We start from the raw sequence: 24,671 nt of genomic DNA, 5'->3' as shown, positions 1-24,671 counted from the left end.
TTTTCTCTAGGGTTCTATTCATGAATTGCTAAAACAGCTATTTCAATTAACCCCCACTAAGCCCAAAGTACTGACTCTGAAGGATAACCATGATATTTGTCACCCCTTTCTTCGTAGGTTGTCTCCAATGAATGAGCAACAAGTTAACCTAAAGACTTCTCAACCCAGCTTGACATCCCAGGAGCGGAAAAGTTGGCAGTGAAGAAAAAAGCAAATGGACATGTTTGAACTACATCGTTCTGAAACTATTATTTCTGAAAAGGAGATGCTGCAGTTTTTTCTTTTAAAGCTTACCTGCATTCCTACCATGCTGAGTAGGTTTGGATGACCATTAACGGTCATTAAACCAATCAAGGGTTAGAGGATACTCTAAGACTTTTCATTAAACCAGAGACGACTTTGTGTGGTTTGGGAAATTGAACTCTTGTCTCCTTAACCTCCCACTCCACCACTCCTCAGAATCTATATTCATGAAAGTCATGAGTTTGCAACCTCAACCGAAACCAAACGCAAAGAGAACGGGCAAGCGCATCACTTTCTTTAACGATCAGGGTGTGGCGATGAAAGAGGTCTTTCAGCATACAGAGCCCTACTATGGCATTGGGGTCCCTCCCCCAGGGCCATGCCATAATGACAGTGGAGGTGTGGAAAGCCAGAATGCAGAAGTACCACATACGTACCTCAATTCTGTCATTTTCAGCCCAGAGAAGAGTGATCAAAGCCGTGGGCACTACCAACAGATGATGCCCATGAAGTGGTCACACCAAGGCCTACCTTTGCAGCCTCAACAGCGACCAAACAATTGGTCACAGGGTGTGACCCATTGGTCCCAGAACTTTAGCCCTTACCTGGGGACTCAGGCTGCTTTTGCAAAGCAGATGCATGAGGGCATGTCAGTACAGCAGCAGCAACCTGAGCCATCGACTATTAGGGCAACTGAAAAACAAGTGGCTAACCTAAGTGGAGAGACCTTTAGGGATACGACCAAATCTGGCCGAGGCATGGACTGGGAACAGCAGCAGGCCTTTCAGCAAACACAAAAGCCTGGAATGTTAAATCCGCAGCAGCATGGACAGTCCAACCCTGGGAATTCTGTGCTGCAACCCTTTCAGTTAGCTTTCGGACAGCCCAAGCAGAACTTGGTAGCGGGATGCTATCAGGTAGTTCAGGGCAATCGGACTTTGCCAAATTTGAATTACAGTACACAGACAAATTCCCAACTACTGCAGCAACTACAGCAACAGGAGCAACAGCGGCAAATAATGTTCCAACAGCGGCAGCAGCTGGAACAGCAGATACGACAACAAGTACAGCAACAGCAGGTACTGCAGCATCAAAAACAGCCACAACCGATATCACAATCACAGTTACAGCAACAAGCACAGCAGTTAAAACAGACTCCGCAACAGCAACCTCCACAACAACATATGCAACAGATTCAACCGCAACAAGACATGGTACAGCAGCAGCAAAAATCTGAGCAACCTCTTCAGAACCAGCATGTATTGGAAAATTACTCTGATGGCCAGCAGCCATATGCTTCTTCACTTGATCAGCATCCGCCCTCATTACCAGGACAGTCCCAAGAGACAACTGATCCCCCGTCAACACAGACTCAAGACTCTGTTCCTCAGCCTCCCTCAACTGTCCCCCAGCAATCCATCGAGACCCAACAGCCTGGGCCCCGGAGATCACGTCGGCTTTCAAAAGAGGGTGGAGGCCCTGCCTCAGATAACCCATTTGTCATGCCAACTGATCTCCACACCCAAGGCTCTCAGAATGGTGCTTCTGAGACCAGTGCGGTGCAAGACATCCGGGCCGCTCCAACAGGTGTAATCCAGAGCACACGACGTAAGAGGAGGGTGTCGCAAGATGTCAACCTGCAAACCTTGGCTCAGAAGGCTTCGGAAAGGGAATCTCTTCCCTCACATAGTGGCAAGGTAAGACAACTGACTGTTTTTCAGTCAAACATGTTGTAGAACTTAAAATACAATGTGGTTTTGCAAATTCATTTTGACAAAGTTGGTCTGTGATTTAAGGATGACAAATTATCCTTAGCCAAGGGAAGTTGACATCATTATCTTCTTAAAGCTGTGCAGTGAGGATGCACTACTTGTTTCAAATGCATACAGGTTCTGCAGCTTCCTCAGTTGATAGGGGAGTGTAAAGTTAGTACAGGCACTGACTGTTGCCATTAAGTCACATGATCTCTCGAGCCAAAAAAAAGGCTTTTGGACACCACTATCTCCTGACGGACTCCTCATACAAATACCATTATGTGCACCCCACCCTCAGCCCACTGGCCCTCTTGAGGATGCCTAAACATTGATGTACATAAATAAAGAGCTGCATTTTCTTTTGTCGAAGCCCAAAAGCACAGCTCTGTGCATAACTAATTTTGATTTTGCAGTGTCACTGAGTCACTTATTTTTTTAGAATGAGAGATTACGAGATTTCATCCTCTTGCAGTAGATGCTGCTTATATGGACTAGTGTTAATTACTTAGTTTGTTCATTCTTTTACTGCGCATAGAGAATTAGCGCAATTAGCAGTCAAATTCAACGAGGGTATCTAAGTGTTTCTGGGCCGTGCTATTTAGTTCACTCTGCTTTTCCTTGTTACATAAACTTCCGTTGAAAAGGACAGCAGCACTCCCTTAAGACGTCCAATGGATGATAACAAAGAAAGGGTGGGTGTGTGTACATATACGGTTGATCTGTGGACCAGATAACGTACAGAACAGAAAGAACGGTCCAGTAAAAAGCAAATCTCAGGTCAGCTGATTCCAGCTCCTCGAAAGGAATAGGTACATAACTCAGTGAGGTGTTTTTTTTTTTGGTCTCAGGTGACACTTTATGCCTCTAAACCTCCCCTACTCTAAATGTAGGCTGAAAAACAGCTCTTGCGCAAGGGTGAGTGAGCTGCAAGGGCTTCATGTACTAAGCTGAATACCTTAGCGGTTCCAGCAAGGCTGGAGTTCAGATATGACAGGCCACATCCTCCGGGATTTCTAGATTTTCATGCAACTTCCAGTTAGACGCATGGTAGTAGTGACGCATATTGCATTGCATTTTTCCACATCATGTCAATGAAGTTTCAGTAGTTTTATTTTCTTTGCTCTCATCGTGCTTTGCTTAGAGTTAGCAATGAGGAGAAACAGGAATTGCTCTCACAATAAGGGAAACATGGGTTTGGTGCTCCTCCCAGAATGCTTTTTTTTTCTGACTCCAAGATCATTGTGTTATAATTTTTATTTTAATTTTTTTCAAAGAGGTTTCGAAATTTGCAGGCATTGTGAAATTGCTAAGAGTGCCTAAGATTACTAAGATTTTTTTTTTTAAAGTTCCTGGAGAAGTATGAATGCAGTTCAGTAAACCTAACATAGAAGGAACCCATTCTCTAATCTTTAACATACCCACAGGAGAGTCTGTTATATGGAGGTATTGTCCTGTGCTGGCATGCCATTATGTTAATCACTTGTGACAAATATCTATACATCTATACATATGTCTGCTGCTGGTCTGCAGGGCAAGATGTTTCTTCCTGGAGCAGAAATGAGGTCGCAGTAGATTCATTAGGATGTTTTTGAAAATAGTCTTGAGCTAACCTCATTTCCTGTACTAATATATCTTATCAGCTCTTAAGAGCTCTCTCGTTTCTTTCATGCATAACAATTATGTCTACAGTGCGTAGGAACTATGCACTCTGCTGAGACTTAGGACTTTTGTTGAACCATTAATTTGACTGTGTTAATCATGTGTGTTGTCAGCAAGAGCCACACAGGCCCTGGAGCCCCCCTGTTGCCCCAACAGGCCCAGGTCGAGGGGCAGCTGAGGTGGATCAGGTGAGTGCCAAGCGGCCCAGAGATGACAGCCTCATGCCATTGGTCATTCCAGTCTCTGTGCCAGTGAAGCAGACTGATTCTTTGTCCCCGGATCATGAGCAAGCTAGCTGGCCTTCACGGCCTTTGAGCACCCATGACATGAGCTGTTCTGATTACAAGACTTCAGTGATTGTCACTCGACGACGTTCACTGAGGAACTCTCTGTCTGAGAGCACAGGCCAGGTGAGTTCACATGCTAGCCAATCTTATCAAAACATTAAAAGGGTCATGAGATGTCACCCTCTTATTTATTTACCTTGCACGATGTTACAACGGAAAGCCTGTCATTCATTCAGTGCTTATCATGGCGGAGATACTGTTGACAAGAACAAAGCAATATGCGTGATTAGCAATGTTAATTTCAGGTGAAATGCTATAGTAATACTACAAATCTGCTGAAGCATTTGACATCTCTCATACGGCTCCATGATTTCTGCAATGAATGAATGGTGGATAGTGCAGATGCACTGTTTTGTTTTCTACACACATACTAAAGCATGGACGACGCTCGCAGTGTTTTCAGCCTCTGCTAACTCATTATATGCTGCTATGAACACACAAATATAATATCCAGCTGCTCTGAGAGTCACTTCATTAGCATTTTACTGTTTAAATTGACTACCGTCATATCACATGCATACAGCAGCTGCAAGTTCTTCACGGCAACCCGTCAAAATAAAGGTTTGGTTTAACGAAGAAACTTTGACAGAAATATATTACTATTGTGCAGCCTTAAAGGGGACCCCTTTTTACAAGATGTAAAATAAGTCTCTGATGTCCCCAAAGCGTGTATGTAAGTGTAAAAGAGCACAATAGGACCCCTTTAAAAAAGTCTTGATTTTGTTTTGGGGGGTGTACTAGAATATGCTCTCATGCTTGGTGGTTCGAAAATCGCATTATTTTTCACACAATTTACATTATTACAATACCTTTCTCCTCAGCCTGACACAAACGGCTCGATTATTTCTGGATTTGATGAAGGCCCGCCTTCCAAAAAACGAAATATGTTGTGATTGGTTAGCTGTCCCAGTTCGTTGTGATTGGCAAACAGCTTAGACGGCGTTTCAGTATTGCCCCACCCCTTGCCAAAACAGCAAGTTTGTCAATATTGCCATATCAAGTCAGACCTCAAGAATATTGAACAAGAGGATCGTGCAGAACCTTTGCACGCACGGAAATGGCAAGACATATTAAAGTGGTAATGTTTTTGTTGTTTTTTTGTTTTTAAATCACGTTTTAGATGGGATGTCAACAACAGCTTAAAAATAACTGCATTTACTATGTACAGATAAGTGCAACAGTAATATGTATTGTGTTTATTGTTCTTTAATTCTAACATTATAACATGAATTGCACTGAAACTGTTATACAGTTGAATTTGTTTATACTATAGTCCCACAGACTTGCACTATTTGTGGCCGCACATATATGTAAATTAATTCTCTACCAGTGGGGAGGCGCTGTTGGAGCGGGAGAGATCGCGATTTCCCCGGTAACGCTGTACACAAAACAGAGCTCTGCTCACAAACGCTGCTTTAGCAGACATTATATGCAAGATGAAATGAAAATGACATCCAAAATTTTCTGAAAACTGTTGGTATCCATCAGAAATACAGTGATATAAAAACACCTGCACTTGGTTTCGATTTTGAAATGTGCAGTGCTCAACCAAGCGTTCTCCCCACCCGCCAAGCAAATTTCGTAGGCGGGATTTACAATTTGTGATGTCACAAATACAGAAAAACAACTTTTTAGTCCAAACAAGCCGTTCGTTGTAGTTCTTGAAAAGGGATTTTTAAAATCCGAAATATCTCCCTTTGGAGTGGACTTTGAGATTTGTAATTTTGTAGATCGTTTTATGCCCAAACATACACACTACACACTGACTAAAATTCAAAAAGTGAAAAAGCATAATAGGACCCCTTTAAGTTAAGTTTTAGCACTTGAAGGCAACATCAGTGAAAACAGGCAGAGACAATGGTAGCTTTAGCAATTAGCCTTGCAGAGCGCCAAGAAGCTCTTCCAGAAAGGCAATTTGGAAAACAAATGTATGATACTTACTTTGTCTGGAGCTGATGTTCGCGCACGAAGCATTGGTATTGATTATTAAACATATAGGGGACGTTACAGTTTTTTTTTTTCTGTGATATTTCCTTCGAAAACGAAATTTAACCACAGTGTCCTCGGCTCAGATGAGGGGAGATTATGGCGACTCCTATGTTCATTAGTGCATCCCAAAACACAACACTTGTAAAGCCTCTTTGGTGCTAACATTGTATATATCTCCAGTAATGGCGGACCGCAGCTTCTCACTCAGGGCAGTGTTTATGCTAATAGGGCAGAGAGCGTCACAAATGGGCGGGACTTTTTCCCCTCTGTGACGTGAACCGCTCATTTGGAGAGACTGTTCATGATTTATTGGTTTTATAAAAAAATTTGTTGGTGGATTTTTAACATTTATAGGCTGGTTGCTTTCACACACTGCGGCTACACAACTGTTCAAACACCTTATAAAAGTGATTTTTGCATAATAGATCCCCTATAAGACTCCATGTAACAACAATACTACTACTAATAATAATTATTAATAAAATTATTTTTAAAGGATTAATCGCATTTGTTTTCTTTTAAATTTTAACAGTAAACCTGTCTTGTGCAGCACTTTGTTTGCCAAAAATAAGTGTTTAACTAAGAAAAACATTTGTTTTTTTAGACTGAGAAAGTTTTGTGTTCTGAAACTTACAGGATGTTTTTATAGTACAGTGACCTCTTACATGTCAAAAGATCAAGGGAATTTAGGTTTCTCAGTTCATGACCCCTTTAAATATAGTTTTGTATGCCCATGATCTTTCTTTCTCTTTGCCTACTTATCTATTTCATCCCCCTCTCTTAAAACCTAGATTAAAATTCCCCAATAATCCGCAAATTTCTGACGACCCCCCCCCCCCAATCCATTTTCTGCACCCTAATCCAACATTTCCCCACCCTATTTCACTACCACATTTATGAGATCTGACAAGACTCACCAAGATCATCCAGATTGCATATGGTGTATGTATTTTAAAGGGGTTTCTGCACTACCCGGCTTGCCAACATCTAGTTTTTTTTATTTTACAGAACGGTGGAGCAGAGATCGGAAGTGAAGCTGACGGCAAATCGACCAAAGCCAAACGACGTCCTCGTCCAGAACCGCTCTTTATACCCCCACCCAAACTTGGAACTTTTATTGCCCCACCAGCCTACTCCACTATCACACCTTACCAGAGCCACTTACGTTCACCTGTCCGATTGGTCGACAACCCCCTCAACATGCCGCCTTACACTCCCCCGCCCATCCTCAGTCCAGTTCGAGAGGGTTCGGGTCTTTACTTTTCCACCTTCCTGTCGGCCGCCGCCGCTGCAGCAGCGAATAATCAAGGGCTGCCCCCACCCGCCACTCCCAAATCTGCCACCCGTAGCCTCCTGCGATCCAGTGAGTTCATTTTACTGTCTCTACAAAGTGCGTTAATCAAATGAGTTAAATACAAGCTAAAATAGAATTCTGGTTTAGATTCATTGTTCAGAATTGAATGACTTAAAATGACAACCAAAAACCTAAATTTAAGTAATGTTCCAAACCCTAGTAGGCTGCCTAGCCAGCTACCTTCTAAAACAGAGTCCTAACTTAATACAATTTTATAAGTAACTCCATGTGCATCACACAAGTAGCGCTCCACATCTAACTTGATGAGCAGTTGATTCCAATGAAGCTTTATGTTAGCATAAGTTGTTAAGCTATCAACTTGATATTCTCAATACTCAATGCAATTGAGTTTTTAAGGACAAAGTTGAGCATTTTATGTTCATTTTGTCTCCTAAGCTCCTCTTAATGCACGATAGGGTTACCTGTTTAGCAAAGGAGACATGCTATGCTGCCTTAGAATTTGCTACCCAAAATATTGAGGAAAATGAAGTAGACTGAGCTGCCTACTGTTTGTAACAGCTTAAAATGCTGTAAGTGAGTGCCTCATTAGGGTTTGGAACAGACTTAGTATGCCTAAGATATATGTCCTAACAAGCCAGGATTTATGTAATTAGACATAATTGATGTGCATATCATGAATAGGAGGACATATATTAAGAAACACTGTTTACTTTGCGACTAAGTACAGTCTTTTTGTTTGTATATGTCCAGACAGCAGTGATATAACCCCACCAGTTCTCTCTGCTATGAGTGAGGCTACACCTGTCAGCATTGAGCCGTAAGTATATATGCTATTCAAATAACACCCCCACATATTACGCTTCACAAGTTTCTTTAAGTAGCTAATGCTTATGGCCAAATGATAACTTTCTTTACTTGGTTAACCTTGCCTTTTTTATTTTGCTACTTGCTTACTAGATTTAATTCAGCTGGCTGAAAGTCAGTCAGAATAGCTGGTGGTTTTTCTCACATTTATTAGACAATACTCAATGGAGCAGCCCAGAAATCACTTTATTTTCTGTACAGAGCTGCAGCTTTACACAGCATAAACGTTGACCGTGTGAAAGCACAATTTGAGCCTGCTGTTGAAGATGCTGCAGCACACACTGCTAATGCATTTGGTGTAAACAGTTATGTTGCAATTACTTGATTGTAAGTTGAAACTGTAGACTGCAGATGCAAAGTTCATGGTTTTAGCTTGTATGTTAACAGTGGAGTTGGTTGGGGAGCTGTTATGTCATGCACAAGTGGATCTGGTAGTATGTTTAAGGGAAATTACATCTCAGTGGGTTTCTTGGATCATACATGGGGTATTTCAGAGCTATGTTTTCAAGAACGGAGTAGGTGGGGGATGGTGGCTGAACAGAGAGAACTATGGGATATCTTCTCTGACTGGTTCCAGCTGGTTTATCTAATGGTCAGAACAGTGTTTGAAATTCTTTTGCTCTTACATACACAGTGAATGGCTGCAGATCCCTTCATTTTGGAGTTGGCCAATGCACCACGAAAGCACATCCTGGAACAAAATAATAAAACACAGTCTGTCTTGCCTTATCCCCAGACCTTGGCAGTCAGATACTGGAACATTTGGCTTTGAGAAACATGGGGTGTTAATTTTATGCAAATACCCATGGTCAAAATCTACTCTTGTGAATGCTGGAGTTCTCAAAAAAAGGAGCTGACAATGAGATGAGCAATAAATTAATTGAAACGGCATTCTGAAACAACTTTACTAGTCTTTAAATGGTTCTGATTAGTGAACCAGACACCTTTTAGAAACAACACAAACTACCTGTGGACTGACCTGAAGTGGAATGCGATCGTTTCTCAGGAATTTCTCATTACATAGACATGTTTCAGTAGCAGCACTAATTTGTGCCTCATGTTTAGCTTCCTATACACTTTGAACCACAAATATTCCCCTTTAGCCAGTAGGTCTTATGACCCCTGTCCACTTTTGGAGGCTTTTGGAGATGTTTCTCAAATAGTGCTCATTAGGTTTTGCACAAACTTCCTGTTAGTCTTTTTCTCAAATTGTTGAAGGGATAGTTCACCTAAAAATGAAAATTCAGTCATTAATTTCTCACCCTCATGTCGTTCCAAACCCGTAAGACCTTTGTTCATCTTTGGAACACAAATTAAGTTAAGATGTTTTTAAGATGTTTTTGAGGAAATCCAAGAGCTTTCTGACCCTTCAAGGCCCATAAAGGTATGAGGACATCATTAAAATAGTCCACGTGACATCAGTAGTTCAACTGTAATTTTATGAAGCTACGAGAATACTTTTTGTGCACAAAGAAAAGAAAAATAACTTAATTCAAACAATTTATTCTCTTCCGTGTCAGTTTCTGAAGCACATTGACGAGAGTACCACAACGTTAAAGTGTTTTTTCTCATGTTGAACATAAAAGAAGATATTTTGAAGAATGCTTGTAATCAAACAGTTGATGGTCCCCACTGACTTCCATAGTATTTCTTTCCATTCTACGGACGGCAATGGGGACCAACAATCATTTTTGGGTGAACTATTCCTTTAATGACAGAATTTTCATTTTTGGGCGAACTATCCCTTTTAGTTAATAATATAGTAGTTTAAATAATAAATAATTTATTTTATTAAAAAGAATCAGAGTATTTAAAATTCTAAAAATGCAGAATATAAACATTTTCGCTAGTGGTCTGATGCTTTTGGACTATACGGTTTTAAAAATTGTATTCATTTAGTTCGGATTGCTACAGCAGCCTGTATATGTTCACTCTCTCTTGCAGTCGGATAAACATTGGATTGCGTTATCAGGCAGAGGTCCCAGAGCTGAGAGAGCGCTCCGCAGTGCAGCACGACCTACACAAGGCTGACCTGGTGTGGGCGCCACTGCCTGACCTAGTGGCCAACACTGAGCAACAGCAAAGAGGTTTACAACTTACACAATACCACATTAACTTTTTTTTTTAACACTTTTTTTTAATTCATTAAATTGAATGAAAGGAAGTTGCAGGAGTATGTTCTGCAATTTTGCCTTATTTAAATGAAATCTGCATGACCATGTCTTTCCTGGACCTTCTGTGTGTCCCTGCAGTGGATGACCTCATGCACCTGGCGTGCTCGAGTGCGTTGCGCGGAGGAGGGACCAATCAGGAACTGGCCATGCACTGCCTGTATGAATGCAAGGGTGACATCATGGTGAGTGTCATGCAGTAGCACACTGACATATTTTAAGTGCACTTCCTGCTGTATTGTGTACCAATTAAAGCTGCTTACGCCCCACTGCTCCTTTTCTTAAACTGCTGATCTCTGAGAGCAATAGATGGAGGGTTTGTCATATGAGTAGACTATATCTGAATGAGCAGTTTGTTTTTGAGTCCTCTAAGGATTTCTGTTGACATCTCTGACAGGAAATATCAGTTTAGGGATCATCTTACTAATTTGAAATGAAATTATGTAGAATTATGTATTGCAGAGCCTGAAAAAACAAAGTGTTGATGTGACTGATGTGTGCAAACGCATTACACGCACATGGAAAGTGTGCATGTAAATTACAGTTTTTCTTTCAACAGCATTTCACACGCCAGCATGCATAAGAAAAGCTTAGGGCCCTGTGAAATGGGTTTTATTTTTTCCCCAAATTCAGTTTTATTTATTTTTTCCTAAATTCTGTTTTATCCATTTTAAATGTTCTGGAATCCATTTTTTTCCGTTTTCATTTTTCTGGACTGTTTTAATGGTTAAATTAAATTGTATTAATTAAAAAGCATGTCTAATTAATTGAAATCATGAAACTTGCACAATTTAACAGCAATTTATTACAAGTTTAACATTTTTAAGGTTTAATGAAATACTTTTTTTTTTTTTTTCTCAATTTTGTTTTATTTTAACCAAATTCTGTGTTTTCCATTGATTTTCTGGATTGCATTTTAATTGTTTCAGCATCTCTAAATAATTGATTTTATAAAAAAAAAACATTTATGATTTTCATAAATATGTTGTGACCTATGTTTTTTCTGGTAAATAGTCTTTAAAAATAATGTTTTAATAGTAATTTTATTAGTAGTAGTTCTGTCACAGTTTCTTCAAGTTAGACCAAACGTTTATTTTGACGGGTCGCTGTAAAGACCTTTAAGCTTCAGTTTGTATATTTTGATGAAAATAGGAAATTTTCAGCAAAAAAGGAAACATTTATTGTAAATATTGGTAATAATTCACAGGTTCAGTTTATCGGCTGCTAATCTAAGTGAATGCTAATTTATGAATATACAATTGTTCATTGTTAATTCATGTTCATCCATAATACATTATCTAATGATAATATATACACAAATACTACCCTAAATGAGCAAGTGCTGTAATACTTTTACGTGTTAATTTATTTAGAATTAAAATGCTTAACTAAATTCTCACTGAGACTGCTGTGATATACAGTACAATGGCATATATTTAATTAAGTTCCTTTTAAATTAATGTGTTGCCCCCCTCCCAAATCCAATCATTCCAAATAAATTATATCCAACTTTATATACATCTTAGGGACCATAACTAGTAATTATGACTCTCGTGTAAGTACTGTACATTTTAAAATGCATCTTTTTCATTAAATGAAATATAGATAAGATAAAAACATAGATTTATATAAAAAATATTTATTACTTTTTGAAAATATTTATTGTGATTCACTTGATAATTGTGATTTTTCTAAACAGCATATCATGTAATAGAATCAGATGTTTCATCTGTTGGCAGCCCTAGTTTATTTAAACCAGTGCAGCCTGCTAATTGATGACCCCTGTTTTATGAAAACACAAATGGTGCATGTGTTTTGATATGATTCTTTTCATCGTTCGCTCAGCTGAGCCAGCAGCTGCAACAACACAGCAGCCAGCCGCTTACTGCTGAGCTGTCACTCTGCCGCCATAGCAACCACCTGTCAATCACAGGCTCATGTCCAGAACGGCACACTGAAGATGATTACATCATGTGCGTTGTGCTTCTGAGCAAATTACACTGCAAAATAACAAGCTATTTGCTGCTTTGTGGTTCGTATAACATGTGAAGCTCTTCTGCAGAACCTGAAAGTCAGCTCGACTCTTTGTGAGGTTTGTGGTGTTTATTGAGCATCAGTGATAAGAGGGATGCACTGACAATTGGTTTCATGTTGTTGCTTTTAATAGTTTTATCTTGTTGCATCTTATGTTTTGTGATTACAAGTTGTTTGTTGCTTTGTGTTTCATGCAGGTGAGTCATTTTTGTTAACCACTAGCTAACATGGTCTTGATGTAGATATTTTAACACATTAACAGGTATGGTAATAGGTCTGACGGGTTCAGCAGCAAATTTAAATCGCAAACAGATTGGCCCTGCGATGAGATCTGTCATGTTATGTGTTATATTTTATAGCACTGATTAATTTTTTACCAGAAATAACTTTGAATTAGAGTTTGAGTTAGAATAGTTTGTAAGAGCATGAGTATAAACGCATCGAGGTCATATAAGCCGACTAGATGCATTTCCTGCTCAGTGTTGTGACATTTAATGTCTCCAACAACCGCTATAGTCCAAATCTTATTAAAGGATTAGTTCAATTCCAGAATAAAATTTTCATGATAATTTACTCTGCCCCAATGACATCCAAGATGTACATGTCTTTCTTCAGTCGAAAAGAAATGGTTTGAGGATTTTGGTTGGATTTTTCTCCATATAGTGGACTTCAACAGGGACCAATCCAGTTTAAATGGAGCTTAAAAGGGCTCTACAAGATCCCAGCTGAGGAATAAGGGTCTTATCTAGCAAAACAATCGGTCCTTTTTCTAAAAAAAATTAAAAATTATATACTTTTTAACGAAAAATGCTTGTCTTGATCTAGCTTGACCTCGCGCGTTACGTAGTCAAGTTGGAAAGTTCACGTGTGACGTGGGCAAAGTACCGACCCAGTGTTTACAAAGCGAACGTGCAAAGAAAGACAACTGCCCTATACAAAAAAAATTAAAACTACGATGTCAGGAGATTTTGGAGTTGGATGAAAAAATGAGATGGAGTTCTTCGTCCTACCCTACCTTTTTGAACCGGATTAAACAGACGAAGAATTAACGACACGTGACCTTTCCAGCCTGATTATGTAATGCGTGAAGTCATGGACGCGCATCGCACAGCTAGTGCAAGATGATTATTTGTGGTTAAAAGTGTATACATTTTAATTTTTTTTAGAAAATGGCAGATTGTTTCACTAGATAAGACCCTTTTTCCTCAGCTGGGATCGCGTAGAGCCCTTTGAAGCTGAATTGAAACTGCAATTTGGACCTTCAAAAATCCCCATTAAAGTCCACTATATAGAGAAAAATCCTGGAACGTTTTCCTCAAACTTTAATTTCTTTTCTTCAAAACTTAAAAAAAAAAAAAAATTATTCTGGAAGTGAACTAATCCTTTAATGGCCTTTTTCAGTGTGGTATTACTTATGCATTTTTGTTTCATACGATATAGCTAAATGAGAAAATAACTAACCACAGACCAATTTTTTTCCAGTTAATTTAATTTATTTGATGATATTTTATTTTTGTGTTTTTGTGCAATATATATATATATATATATATATATATATATATATATATATATATATATATATATATATATATATATATATATATATATATATATATATATATATATATATATTATTATTATTTTTTTTTTATATCTTTTTTTAAATATGGCTGAAGTGTCCAGATACTTTTTGGGGCTTCGATATAAAGTGCACATGCTGCGAGATGTTGAATTTTGGTTGTCCAGATCATTAAAAGTCGAAAAAGGGCCATAAATCAGAAAAAAACTCACGTTCGAGCTCGTTGACCCAGAAAAGACTATGGTGTCCTCGATTTATCGTACCCTGAGAGATTGTATGGTGGAGAAAGGCGGAGAGAACAAGAGGGATTATCCAGCGACTTGCACAGCTGGGTTAAACGCCTTCAGCAAAAGCCTTTTACACATGTTTAAGGCTATAGCGATGGTCTTGCAAAATTGCATCTCTCCTGCCCTCATTAATCTCTTCATATCCACTCTAGGGCATAACATGCCCTGACCTGTGTTTCTCTAACTTGTGACTGTCTTTTCAGCCAAAACACATCACACACCGCAGCCAGTTTTGCTTCCTCAAACATGCTAATTTCACTTTCTTTTTCATTTTTTCAGGGATCCCTCAACCTTCTGTTGTTAAAAAACCCCATCTTTCCCAAAGCGCACCCTCTGGCTGGCTACCACTACTCTGGTAAGTCCCCTTCACTATCAAGCACACTTTCTATTTCTTTCACCCTTTTTTTTAATGGCCGAGGTGATGAGAGTTAATCCGTACGGCATGCGGTACCCAGTCAGCCCCTGCGCTGGCATTCCAAACCATGCTCTGTGTCTCAGTTATAAACAAAAGCAGCTGAGGAGATTGAGAGATTGCTGGGTGACTGAGTGGGTTGCTGGGTAGAGTACAGGAGGAGAGTAGGGGGAGTGTGTCTGTGGCATGTTGTTAAATCCTAGGAGAAGACAGCGGTATCATTGTTTGTCTGGATATGTGTGTGCTGGCTGTTCATCCCCTCTCTGTCCTTTTGTGTGCGGATGTGTTTGTGTTAGCGGGTGGGGGTGCTCTTTAAGAGGATAGGCTAAACGGACAGCAGCCTCTATCTGATTCCGTGCACCGCTTGTCTGTCCCGCACAGGCTCTGACAGCTGGACGCCAGAGGAGCGGCGTTTCTTCAACAAAGGCATTACTGCCTACAAGAAGGACTTTTTCATGGTCCAGAAACTGGTACGTACAGGTTTGAACACCTGTTAAAACCTAACATGAGTGTCAATCCCCCACACAAATAATAGACAGTTGGGCCCATTTGACTTTCTACTAGTAAGTAACCACCTAGAATATCATAGCAACACTTTAACCACAAACTACAACACCATAAGTAAATGCATAATAATGCTATAAAACACTTAAAACATCCTAGCATTAGTCTAACATCCACCTGTAACATCCTAGCAACGTCCTAAAGGCTGTTTCACACTGAGTGCGACGTGATAAAATTGAGGCGAATCGCTGATGAACAGTGCTTTCACACCGAGCGCGAAACAGTTGATGCCTTCTGCTAATTCACGCCTGCACACTAGGTGGCGCTAACCAGCAATGCATTTTTCCTTATATGTATCTCGTATATGGTCCGCTGCTCAATATACAGCATTAAATTAAGGTAAATAAAGAAACTCATTATCTATAATGCTCACAAGAATACATCTTAAAACTCAAATGGAGGTATGATCTGACTTCTAACAATCACGCAGGTGGAAGAAAACAGACGGTGCTCTTCAGATCACATTCTGTAGAGAATTAATAGAAATTCTATATTCTGTATTAAGAACATGTGAGATTTAATCTGTTCTCAGATACCAGTGATAACAAGAACGCATCCTCTTCTCCCTCAGAATACTCTTCTTTTGTGATTGTTTACACTGGTTTTCGAAACAACGCCACCACTCTCACCCTTTTGTGCAACAGCAGCTGCTCTGGGCATGTGATCTTAGCACAAATCTAATTGGACGGTCCGTTTCGTCGTGGAGCGACTGGGTAAAAAATCGGCACACAGGACAAAAACAAAATCCTCACTTTTTCGTGCTACAATGATCGCGTCTGGTGTGAATGACCCCATAGGGATTTATTGTTTCGATTTAAAAGCGTCATTGCACCAAATTTTCACGTTCAGTGTGAAAAGGCCGTAACACTGAAAATCCCTTTCAGTTGCATGGCTATGCACTAAAATATGCTAGGAATGTCTTGGCAACCAAGCAGAAAGTCTTAGCAACGCCTTAAACAAATAGAACGCTCTGGCAACCACATAGCAATGCACTAAAGCATTCTAGCAATAGCCTAACATGCTGGGTAGGTTACTTACAAATTGTAATTGTTACTGATTTTCAAATTGCATGATACAAATTGTAGTTAGTAACATAATCCATTACATTACAAATTTTAGGTCACATAATTAGATTACTGTTGGATTACTTTTCATCTAAATTGTTTATCTCATTGATTTTAATTATGGTAATCTTGTTCCATATTGCTATAAAAATACAAAGAGAAAGAAAATATATATATTCCATTTGTTGTTATTAACAACGTGTAATGCATTTAACATGCATACATACTGCATAGCATCACCCTAACAACCACCACTGACAGCCTAGCCCTACGATGGCAAGTTTTGCATGGGTTCCAGTTCGTGAATTCTGGTAATGATGGTTTGTGTTGATGTTTGACTTGAAGGTGAGCTCCAAGACAGTGGCTCAGTGTGTGGAGTTCTACTACACGTATAAGAAGCAGGTGAAGATCGGCAGGAACGGAACACTCGTATACGGAGAAGCAGAGCCACCAGACACTAAACCCACAACAGAGGAGGAAGTGGACAATAAAGTGAGTTCCTGTAGCTTTGTGTCTACATGTACCTGGGTTGTTTTAATGGCCTACAAACCAGAGAAGCATCAAAATGTTTCTTCTCCTTCAGAGCTCACAGAAATTAGAATCACGGAAAGAAGACGAGGAGAGCAGGAAGTGGGAAGGGTCATGTGACAGGAAACAAGAAAACAGCCCGGGCAGGGTGACGCAATCGCTACAGGCCACTGAAAATGTGAGTTTTGGGAGATTTGATTTGCATGAGGTTGCAAAAATGCATGGTGCCTACAGAAAATTACATCTGCAGTTCTCCAATGTTCGTGCCCAGCTCTGACCTACTTGAAATAATAAGAAAACAGGTCTGCAATAGACATTAGTCATGTGTAGTTCAGCACAGTAGGCTATTTATAGCGCCATCTAGTGGTATACCTCATTACAGGCTTAAATGATTTTTCCAGTGCATAGTGCACTTAATATTGTCCAAATATTAGAGACAATCCTGCTGGAGTAACCTGCAGTTAACTTGCTGAATGGCACTATAGCAAACTCTTACATGGGTTTGAACCAGCTCTCCTTCACTACACCACCTCTCAGCCATCACAGAGGAAGTTCCCTGTGTCTAATATCTGTATGCATTGAGCTGTGGTTGCTTTAAGTAATCATTTGTTTCCTGTTAGGCTGCTGCCATCTTGGTCTTAAGAAGTCAGGAAGACCGCACTAGAAATCTGTCCACGTTGAGGGCCAGTCATCCTCCTCCTCCTCCTCCTCCACCACAACCAACATCTAAATCCCGCTCTGACACCACTGGCCGGAAAAGCACTAGCAATACAGGAAAGGGACAAACAAACCAAGAGGGTGAATTCCCCTGCAAGAAGTGTGGCAGGTCAGTTTATTGGGATAAACACTCAATTTATGCAATTCACTATGATAATAGTGTACCACTTTTTTGTTTATTATTTGCCTTATTTACTTAAGCTTACCTTTTATTTATTTTAGGTTTACTTTAATTTAAAATGTTTGTTTTGCTTATTTATTCGTTCTTTTATTCAAATTTGCCATTTGTTTGTATCTTATTTAAATTATTTTATTTTTCACATTTACCTTGTATTTGTTTCTGTATTTAAATTTACATTTATTTGTTCATTTATATTTATTGTAAATTTACCTTATTTTTATGCCATCATTAATTCATTATTTTATTTATGTATTTTATCCCTGTTGTTCTATGCCATTACATTTTCGTGTTTATTATGTTCTCTAAACCTCACAATGCAATGCTGGGGAGTAATCAACTAAAAGTTGCGACAGTACTAATTTAACCACATTTTTCAGTAGTGTGACAGTAGTTCAGGTGTTTTCACAACAGTGTAGCAGTAACAAGCTAGTTTCTCCAACCAGCAGAGGTGGAAAGTAACGAATTACATTTACTCGCGTTACTGTAATTGAGTAGCTTTTTTGTGTACTTCTACTTTTTAAAGTAATTTTTAAACTTTTACTTAAGTATATTTTTACTTAAGTATATTTGTTTGAAGTATTGTACTTCGCTATATTTTAAAACGCAAAAAAAAAACGCTCCCTGGAGACTACTGCAGTAAATAAAGGGCAGGAGAACAAACTGGCGTTAAAATCACAAGAAAGATGCAGACGAACAAGACGGGCGTTATGGTGCAAACCCAGCTGAAAAAGAAAACCCCGTCGTATTCGGCTGAAGTTGAACTCGAAGGAAATGAAGTGAACCCCTGGCCATGTTTATGCTCTATTATTGCCTAGGGAGACCAAACTAGAAGCTTATAAAATCTCGACATCACCCCTTCACAAGCATGTAGAGAAGGTAAATACTTTCATCTTTGCATTGGTGGTTAAAATGAAGCTTTGACAGTTTAGCAAAAGGTTTTGCACAAGTTAGCCAAAAAGACAGTGGTGCAGGATGTGATATATATATATATATATATTATATTGTCTGCGATTAACATCATAATTGTTGTTTTAACTATGGGCGATTTGACATTATCAGTATTTTGCCAAAAACCAAACAAAACACTCCTACCATGTGTGAAGTCTAGTAGATTAGACTAGTGCGCTCACATTTAGAGTGTATTCTTTCACTGCGTGATTCAGTCTGTAAAAATGCATTTAAAATGATCACAAAATTTAAGATATGGAGGCAGAAAATGTATACATTTGTATCATTTCATATAGTAAATCAATATCACATGAAGAGTGCCATTTGTTTTCCCCAAAAATCAGCATGATTACATAGATTTTTTTACAACAGTTAAAAATACAAGAAGTTAATGAAGAGACTTGCGTTTTAGACAGCGTAATGCCTGTTTTTGCTCAATTTCGACAAAAAAAATAAATAAATCCAAACAGCCACCACAGCACAGTTTTGCATCTCTGAGCAATGATGGTGTTTCGTTCCTGAATGAATCAACCGTTTAAATGATTCGGTTCAATCGCAGTGACTCACTTATTAACAGTGACTTGCTGACACCTACTGGCGGTTTTAATTTCACATTTAAAGTGTCTTTTTTTTTTTTTTTTTTTTTTTTATAATTTCAAACGAGTATTCAACATTTTATGTCTTATTTATAAAAACATTATTTGTGCATTTGTAACTACAGGCTAAATGCATTCATGTCCTGCATTAAACAGTGTGTAAATACATCTAAATGCCACTTCAGATGAAGCTTCTGTTTCCTCTGCATTGCAAAGATGAATTTTGTTGATACTGATTTAATTTGTTTGGTAACAGCCCAATTGTCTTATTATTCTAATGAAAAACAACTAGTTTGAGATTTATAGGCCTATCCCAGGGGTGTCAAAGCCCTGCAGAGTTTAGTTCCAACCCTGCTCCAACACACATAACATGTAGTTTTCAAATATGATTAGATTAGCTGGATCAGATGTGTTTAATTAGGGTTATATCTTAACTGTGCAGGGCTGTGGCCTGCGGGAACTGAGTTTGACACCCTTGGACTATCCCATTTTTGCGTCCCTCTCACCGTTAGTACATTTTAAATGAGCTACTTTTTACTTGAGTAGATTTTTAGACTGGTACTTGTACTTAAGTAAAATTTCATTAATGTAATGGTACTTTTACTTGAGTAGAATATTTCCGTAGTCTATCCACCCCTGCCAACCAGTAGCATGTAACTTGACAAAATATTTTAGTTTCTGTGTTACTGTGTATTCAGCTTTAGAGTCAAGCAAACTGAGGTAATAATCAATTATAAAGGCCTTTTTTCACTTATGCAGCATTGGAAAGATTAATTTCAGTGGTTCCTGTAAATGAACCTGTTGATTCAAAAATTATTCAGAGATTTAGTTGTTGGACACAAGTCCTTGTGCTTAGGTTAAATGCTGCTGTTCGTCTTAAACTTACTGCTTTTGAAAATAACAATATAAACAACAACTTATTTTATATATGCTGCCGTTTCAAAAACTAGCTTCCTCAACACTGGTGAGTTGTGCATATGACTAGACGACATGCACTGGCGGTGTGGTCGTTTCACGCAGCTGATACATAGCTGCTCATACAAAGACGAGGAAGCAGTAAAGCTTGTCTGCTCTGAGGCGTTACATGCGTCAGGGATCAGGCTAGTAGTAAGCAGTAAAAAGGCAACATCTGATTTTGATTGGAGATTTTATCCATGGCAACAGTCAGATTGTTAAAATCAGCAGTCTCTTAGCAACCAAGTTCATGGAGATGTTGAATGCCACGTTCTCTGATCCGTACATATCAGCGTCTGTGTGATTTGAATACACACGTATGCTCTTTTATTTTTTACTATGAAGTACAGTGGCAGTATCTGGATTATCACCATATTCATATACTATAGTACATACATGGTACTATGGTAAATGAGGATACCATTGTATTACCATTGGATACCGGCTGATTTGGTTCTCAGGTTTAACTCATTGACTAAATAATCTGCTTTCCTGATTTCATGAACAAAATCCTTGCAATGAATCAGTTGATCAAGTTTACGAAACCAGTTTGAGTGATTCATTCTCGAATCCGGCTGATCCGGTTCTTGTGTGCAACTCTGTGATCTGCATGTCTGATTTGTGAACACATGATTCCTTTTACTTGGATTTTTGCAATGAATCAGTTTTCCAAAACCTGTCTGTATAATGCATTCACAAACTGGTTCTTTGGTTTAGCTTACTGACTCTGATGATCTGCATGTCTGATTCGTGAACGACTAGGGTTGGGTATCGCTTGAATTTTATCGATTCCAATTCTGCTTATCAATTCCGATTCGTTTCGATTCCAATGTGATTAAATGATGATATCAAACATTTATCCTGCGTCTCTTTTTTGCAAACCATTTATTGGAGCTGAATACCATGAACAAAAATCAACAGGCTACATAAAAACTTGACTCTTTAAGAGCCTGCATGATGCATGATTCTGGATAAATGTAGTTTTTTTTTTTTCTTTTTTTCCCAATGGAAGTTGTGGTTCTCATGATCCTGAAGAAAAAAATAGTAGACAATTAAACAAAATCACATGTAATTTATGAATGACTCACTCAGGATGTACTGGTTTCATTACTGGATGAATCAGCGTCCTTGAACGAATCTCTTGTTTCAAAGACAAATACATTTTAACAGACCCTTTTTGCCACCTACTAGCGTAACAATGTAATCGATAAATCTTCGTCTGAAGTGTCAAATTACTTTCAAAAGGATATATATTTATAACAGTGCTTCTGTGATTTGAATGTTTGTAACAGAAATAATGATACTGTGTGTGGTTGAAAAGACTGTGAAGCTGTTTCATTCATATACATGACAGCTGCTCTCTTTAGGTCAGCAGCAGCGCGAATGCAGATTTAAATGTTCAAATCACACTGGTGTAATCGTACGCTGCACAGACGAACCAAGTGATCACAGCATTGTGATCGCACACGTCAAAGGTTGAGGAATGAAACGGATGAATTATTGTAATTTAGGAATAGAATCACGTTGGTGTTTGTATAATTTTCGCGATCTATTAAATTAATGTCATGTTGGTGGTGACACCTCTCTTGCAACATGTTTAGCGATCACAGATATTATACTTAGTATTTTTTGGCTTCTGATCGCAAATGCAGCGACACTTTGTAGCGCTTAGATTAGCGAGCAAGTCCTGGCAGATCGCTAGGCCACACCGGTCCTAACAGATGAAAAAAAAAAAAAAAAAAGCGATAAGCGGAATTGAAATTTTAATTTGACAACAAGTATCTGATTCTTGACCTTAAGTATCTGATTCTGGATTCGGAATCGATTTTCGATTCCCAACCCTATGAACGGCTCATTCTTTTGAGTCAGATCTTTGCAATGAATTATTTGATCCAGTTACCAGTCTGAATGATTTATTTTCACAAATCTGACTGATCCAGTTCCTAGGTTCAGCTTACTAGCTATGTTTCCATCCACCTATTTTTATGCGCATTTTGGAATGTTGTCTAAAAAATGCTTGATGGAAACGCCAAGATGCGCATAAATTGTAAAAATGTGCATTAAAAAACTTATAAGCACAATTGAGTAGGATAAACTTTATATCCGCTAAGAAAAAAATGCACAAACTACGATGGAAACAAATAAATTCCACCATGCGCATTAAAAATCTCATGTGACTTGCGTGATGGGACGGGATAACTTGACTAACCAGCAGACCGATCTCATTGCACAGCATCTGAAATGTTGGTTTGGTCGTTCTGAAATGCCAAATCTGTCATCAAAGTATTTCTGTATAATTGTCGATTGTGTTTCTAAACAGCACGCATACACCTCCGAAAGCAATAGCAGTATTTGTGTTTTGTCTTCTCGCTCTGAGGCGCAAGTAATTCATCATATTTGAAAAATTATTATATTAAGTAGCTTTTCCTACTTTTCTTGGTGATAGTGCTAGTTGATCATGAAGTGACGATTTAGTTCTCTTTGACTCGTTGGATGGAAACGGTGCTTTATTCGCAAATGTTTTATGCGAAATTCCAGTGAAATTTGTATCTTTGCATTGAATCAGTTTAAATGATTTGTTCATGAATCCAGATGATCTGGTTCTCGAGTTCAACTGACTCTGCATGTCTGACACTTGAATGAATCATTCTTTTGAATTCGCAATGAATTGAACCACTTTAAATGATTAACCCATGAATCTGACTGATCTGGTTCAGTTAATCTAGTTCACAAAATCTGATCTGGTTCTTGTTCAAATCACTGACCTAAAGATCTGAACACTGTGTTTTCTCCAGGATCTTCTATAAAGTGAAGAGCCGCAGTGCCCACATGAAGAGTCATTCCGAGGCGGAGAAAAAGGCAGCTGCACTCCGGCAAAGGGAGGCCGAGCAGCGGGCGGCAGCCGCCTTGTTGGCCGCCCAGCAGAACGGAGCGATGGGGGATCAGAGCAGAACGAGGAGAGCCAGCAGCGACGACTCCTCGGAGGAAGAGGATGCAGATGATGAAGACTGGCCCTAGCTAACAATCTCTTTCGAATGGCCGAGAAAAAAACTATTTATTTTTATTTTACCAGCCAACAAGACCCATCCCAAAAGAACAGTTTCAGGGACTGGCTCACTCCCGTAGAGTGTTTGTGTGAGTGCGTATGTGTGTTACGTGTACATGAGACGGACAAAGATGGAGACCGATGCTGTAGAAGCATTCAGGGGCTTAATGTTCAGATATAGGGCTATTGGGAGTGTAAGCCATGCCATCTCAGTGTGAAAGTGTGTGTTTGTGTGCGTCTATAATATGCACTTTTGGACTCATCCTACACACACTGATCTGACCGCAGCACATCTATCCAGGGTCTTTGCACAGAACTCGCTCACTGCTCTCCCGTGAAACGAACCATTATGGATTCAGTGCTGTGGATGTAGAAGGACACAGAAGCAAGTGTGTGTGTGTGTGTTTAGTCTTTTCCTCCTCTTTCAAAATGAAAACGATGGTATCTTTCTCTTCCACGTGACTGCCAAACGCTTGCACAACTGTGCTTGTACGCCTGGTCTTGATCTCCAGTGCTGTAATTTTGGGCTTTCTGTTTTGAGTATCTCAAAGATGAAGTTCATCTGAAATGGAAAATTCTGTCATTTTCTCACCCTCATGTCATTTCTTTTTTTTTTTCTTCAGAACACAAAAATTAGACGTTTAGCAGAATGTTCGTGCTGTTCTTTCTCAAAGGTTGCCTAAGGGCTTTCAGTCTTTAAAAAGGACAAATTAAAAAAACATCATAAAAGTACGCCAAAGAACTATTATGCTATATTCCAAGTCTTATGAATAGGTTTGTCAAAGAAATAGAATGAAATCTTGACTCATCTTGAGTTATTTAAAATACAAACAAAAAAGTATTTTCTTTAAGTGATATGAAGTAGGGCTGTCAAATCGATTAATCCCATGTAAAATAAAAGTTTGTTTACATAATATATTTACATAATAGGTGTGTGTGTGTGTGTGTGTGCAGTGTGTATTTATGTGCATATATAAATACACATACACATACATGTATATATTTTATATGCGATTAATCGATTTGACAGCCCTAATTTAAAGCTAAAATATATATTAGGTTTAAAAAGGAAAAAAAATGCATAAACTGGGAAAAAACTGAAAAGAGGTTAAGATAAAGTACAAAAATTTTGTGTATATTTATTTATATGCGTGTGTGTATATATATATATATATATATATATATATATATATATATATATATATATATATATATATATATATATATATATATAATTACAAAAACGTAACAAGTACTTGCACTTTAATTCAAACTGAAAATATAAAAATAAGTTGTTCAAAATATTCAAATACAATACTTGCATAGCATTATATGTTATACAATGGTATATAAATTATGCTAAAATAACACTGCACAGTACCAACTTTAAACATGGATATGCACACATGGGATATAAAA

At 38.6% G+C, this 24,671-nt stretch overlaps 1 protein-coding gene across 1 annotated transcript; it reads left to right on the top strand.

Moving 5' to 3' along the window:
* Positions 1-362: 362 nt before the first annotated feature.
* Positions 363-24,343, top strand: LOC306886382 (mitotic deacetylase-associated SANT domain protein-like). Its single transcript, XM_079443433.1, has 12 exons — positions 363-1,940; positions 3,770-4,066; positions 7,001-7,355; positions 8,058-8,124; positions 10,116-10,258; positions 10,424-10,527; positions 14,522-14,597; positions 15,036-15,124; positions 16,628-16,774; positions 16,866-16,988; positions 17,431-17,636; positions 23,002-24,343. The coding sequence occupies exons 1-12, from the start codon at positions 471-473 to the stop codon at positions 23,222-23,224; spliced, it is 3,300 nt and encodes a 1,099-aa protein (XP_079299559.1). The 5' UTR covers positions 363-470; the 3' UTR covers positions 23,225-24,343.
* The last annotated feature ends 328 nt before the right edge of the window (positions 24,344-24,671 follow it).

This window comes from Barbus barbus (assembly GCF_936440315.1).
Source record: "Barbus barbus genome assembly, chromosome: 20".
In the NCBI taxonomy this organism is placed as follows: Eukaryota; Metazoa; Chordata; class Actinopteri; order Cypriniformes; family Cyprinidae; genus Barbus; species Barbus barbus.
This window is presented reverse-complemented; position numbering and strand designations above follow the sequence as displayed.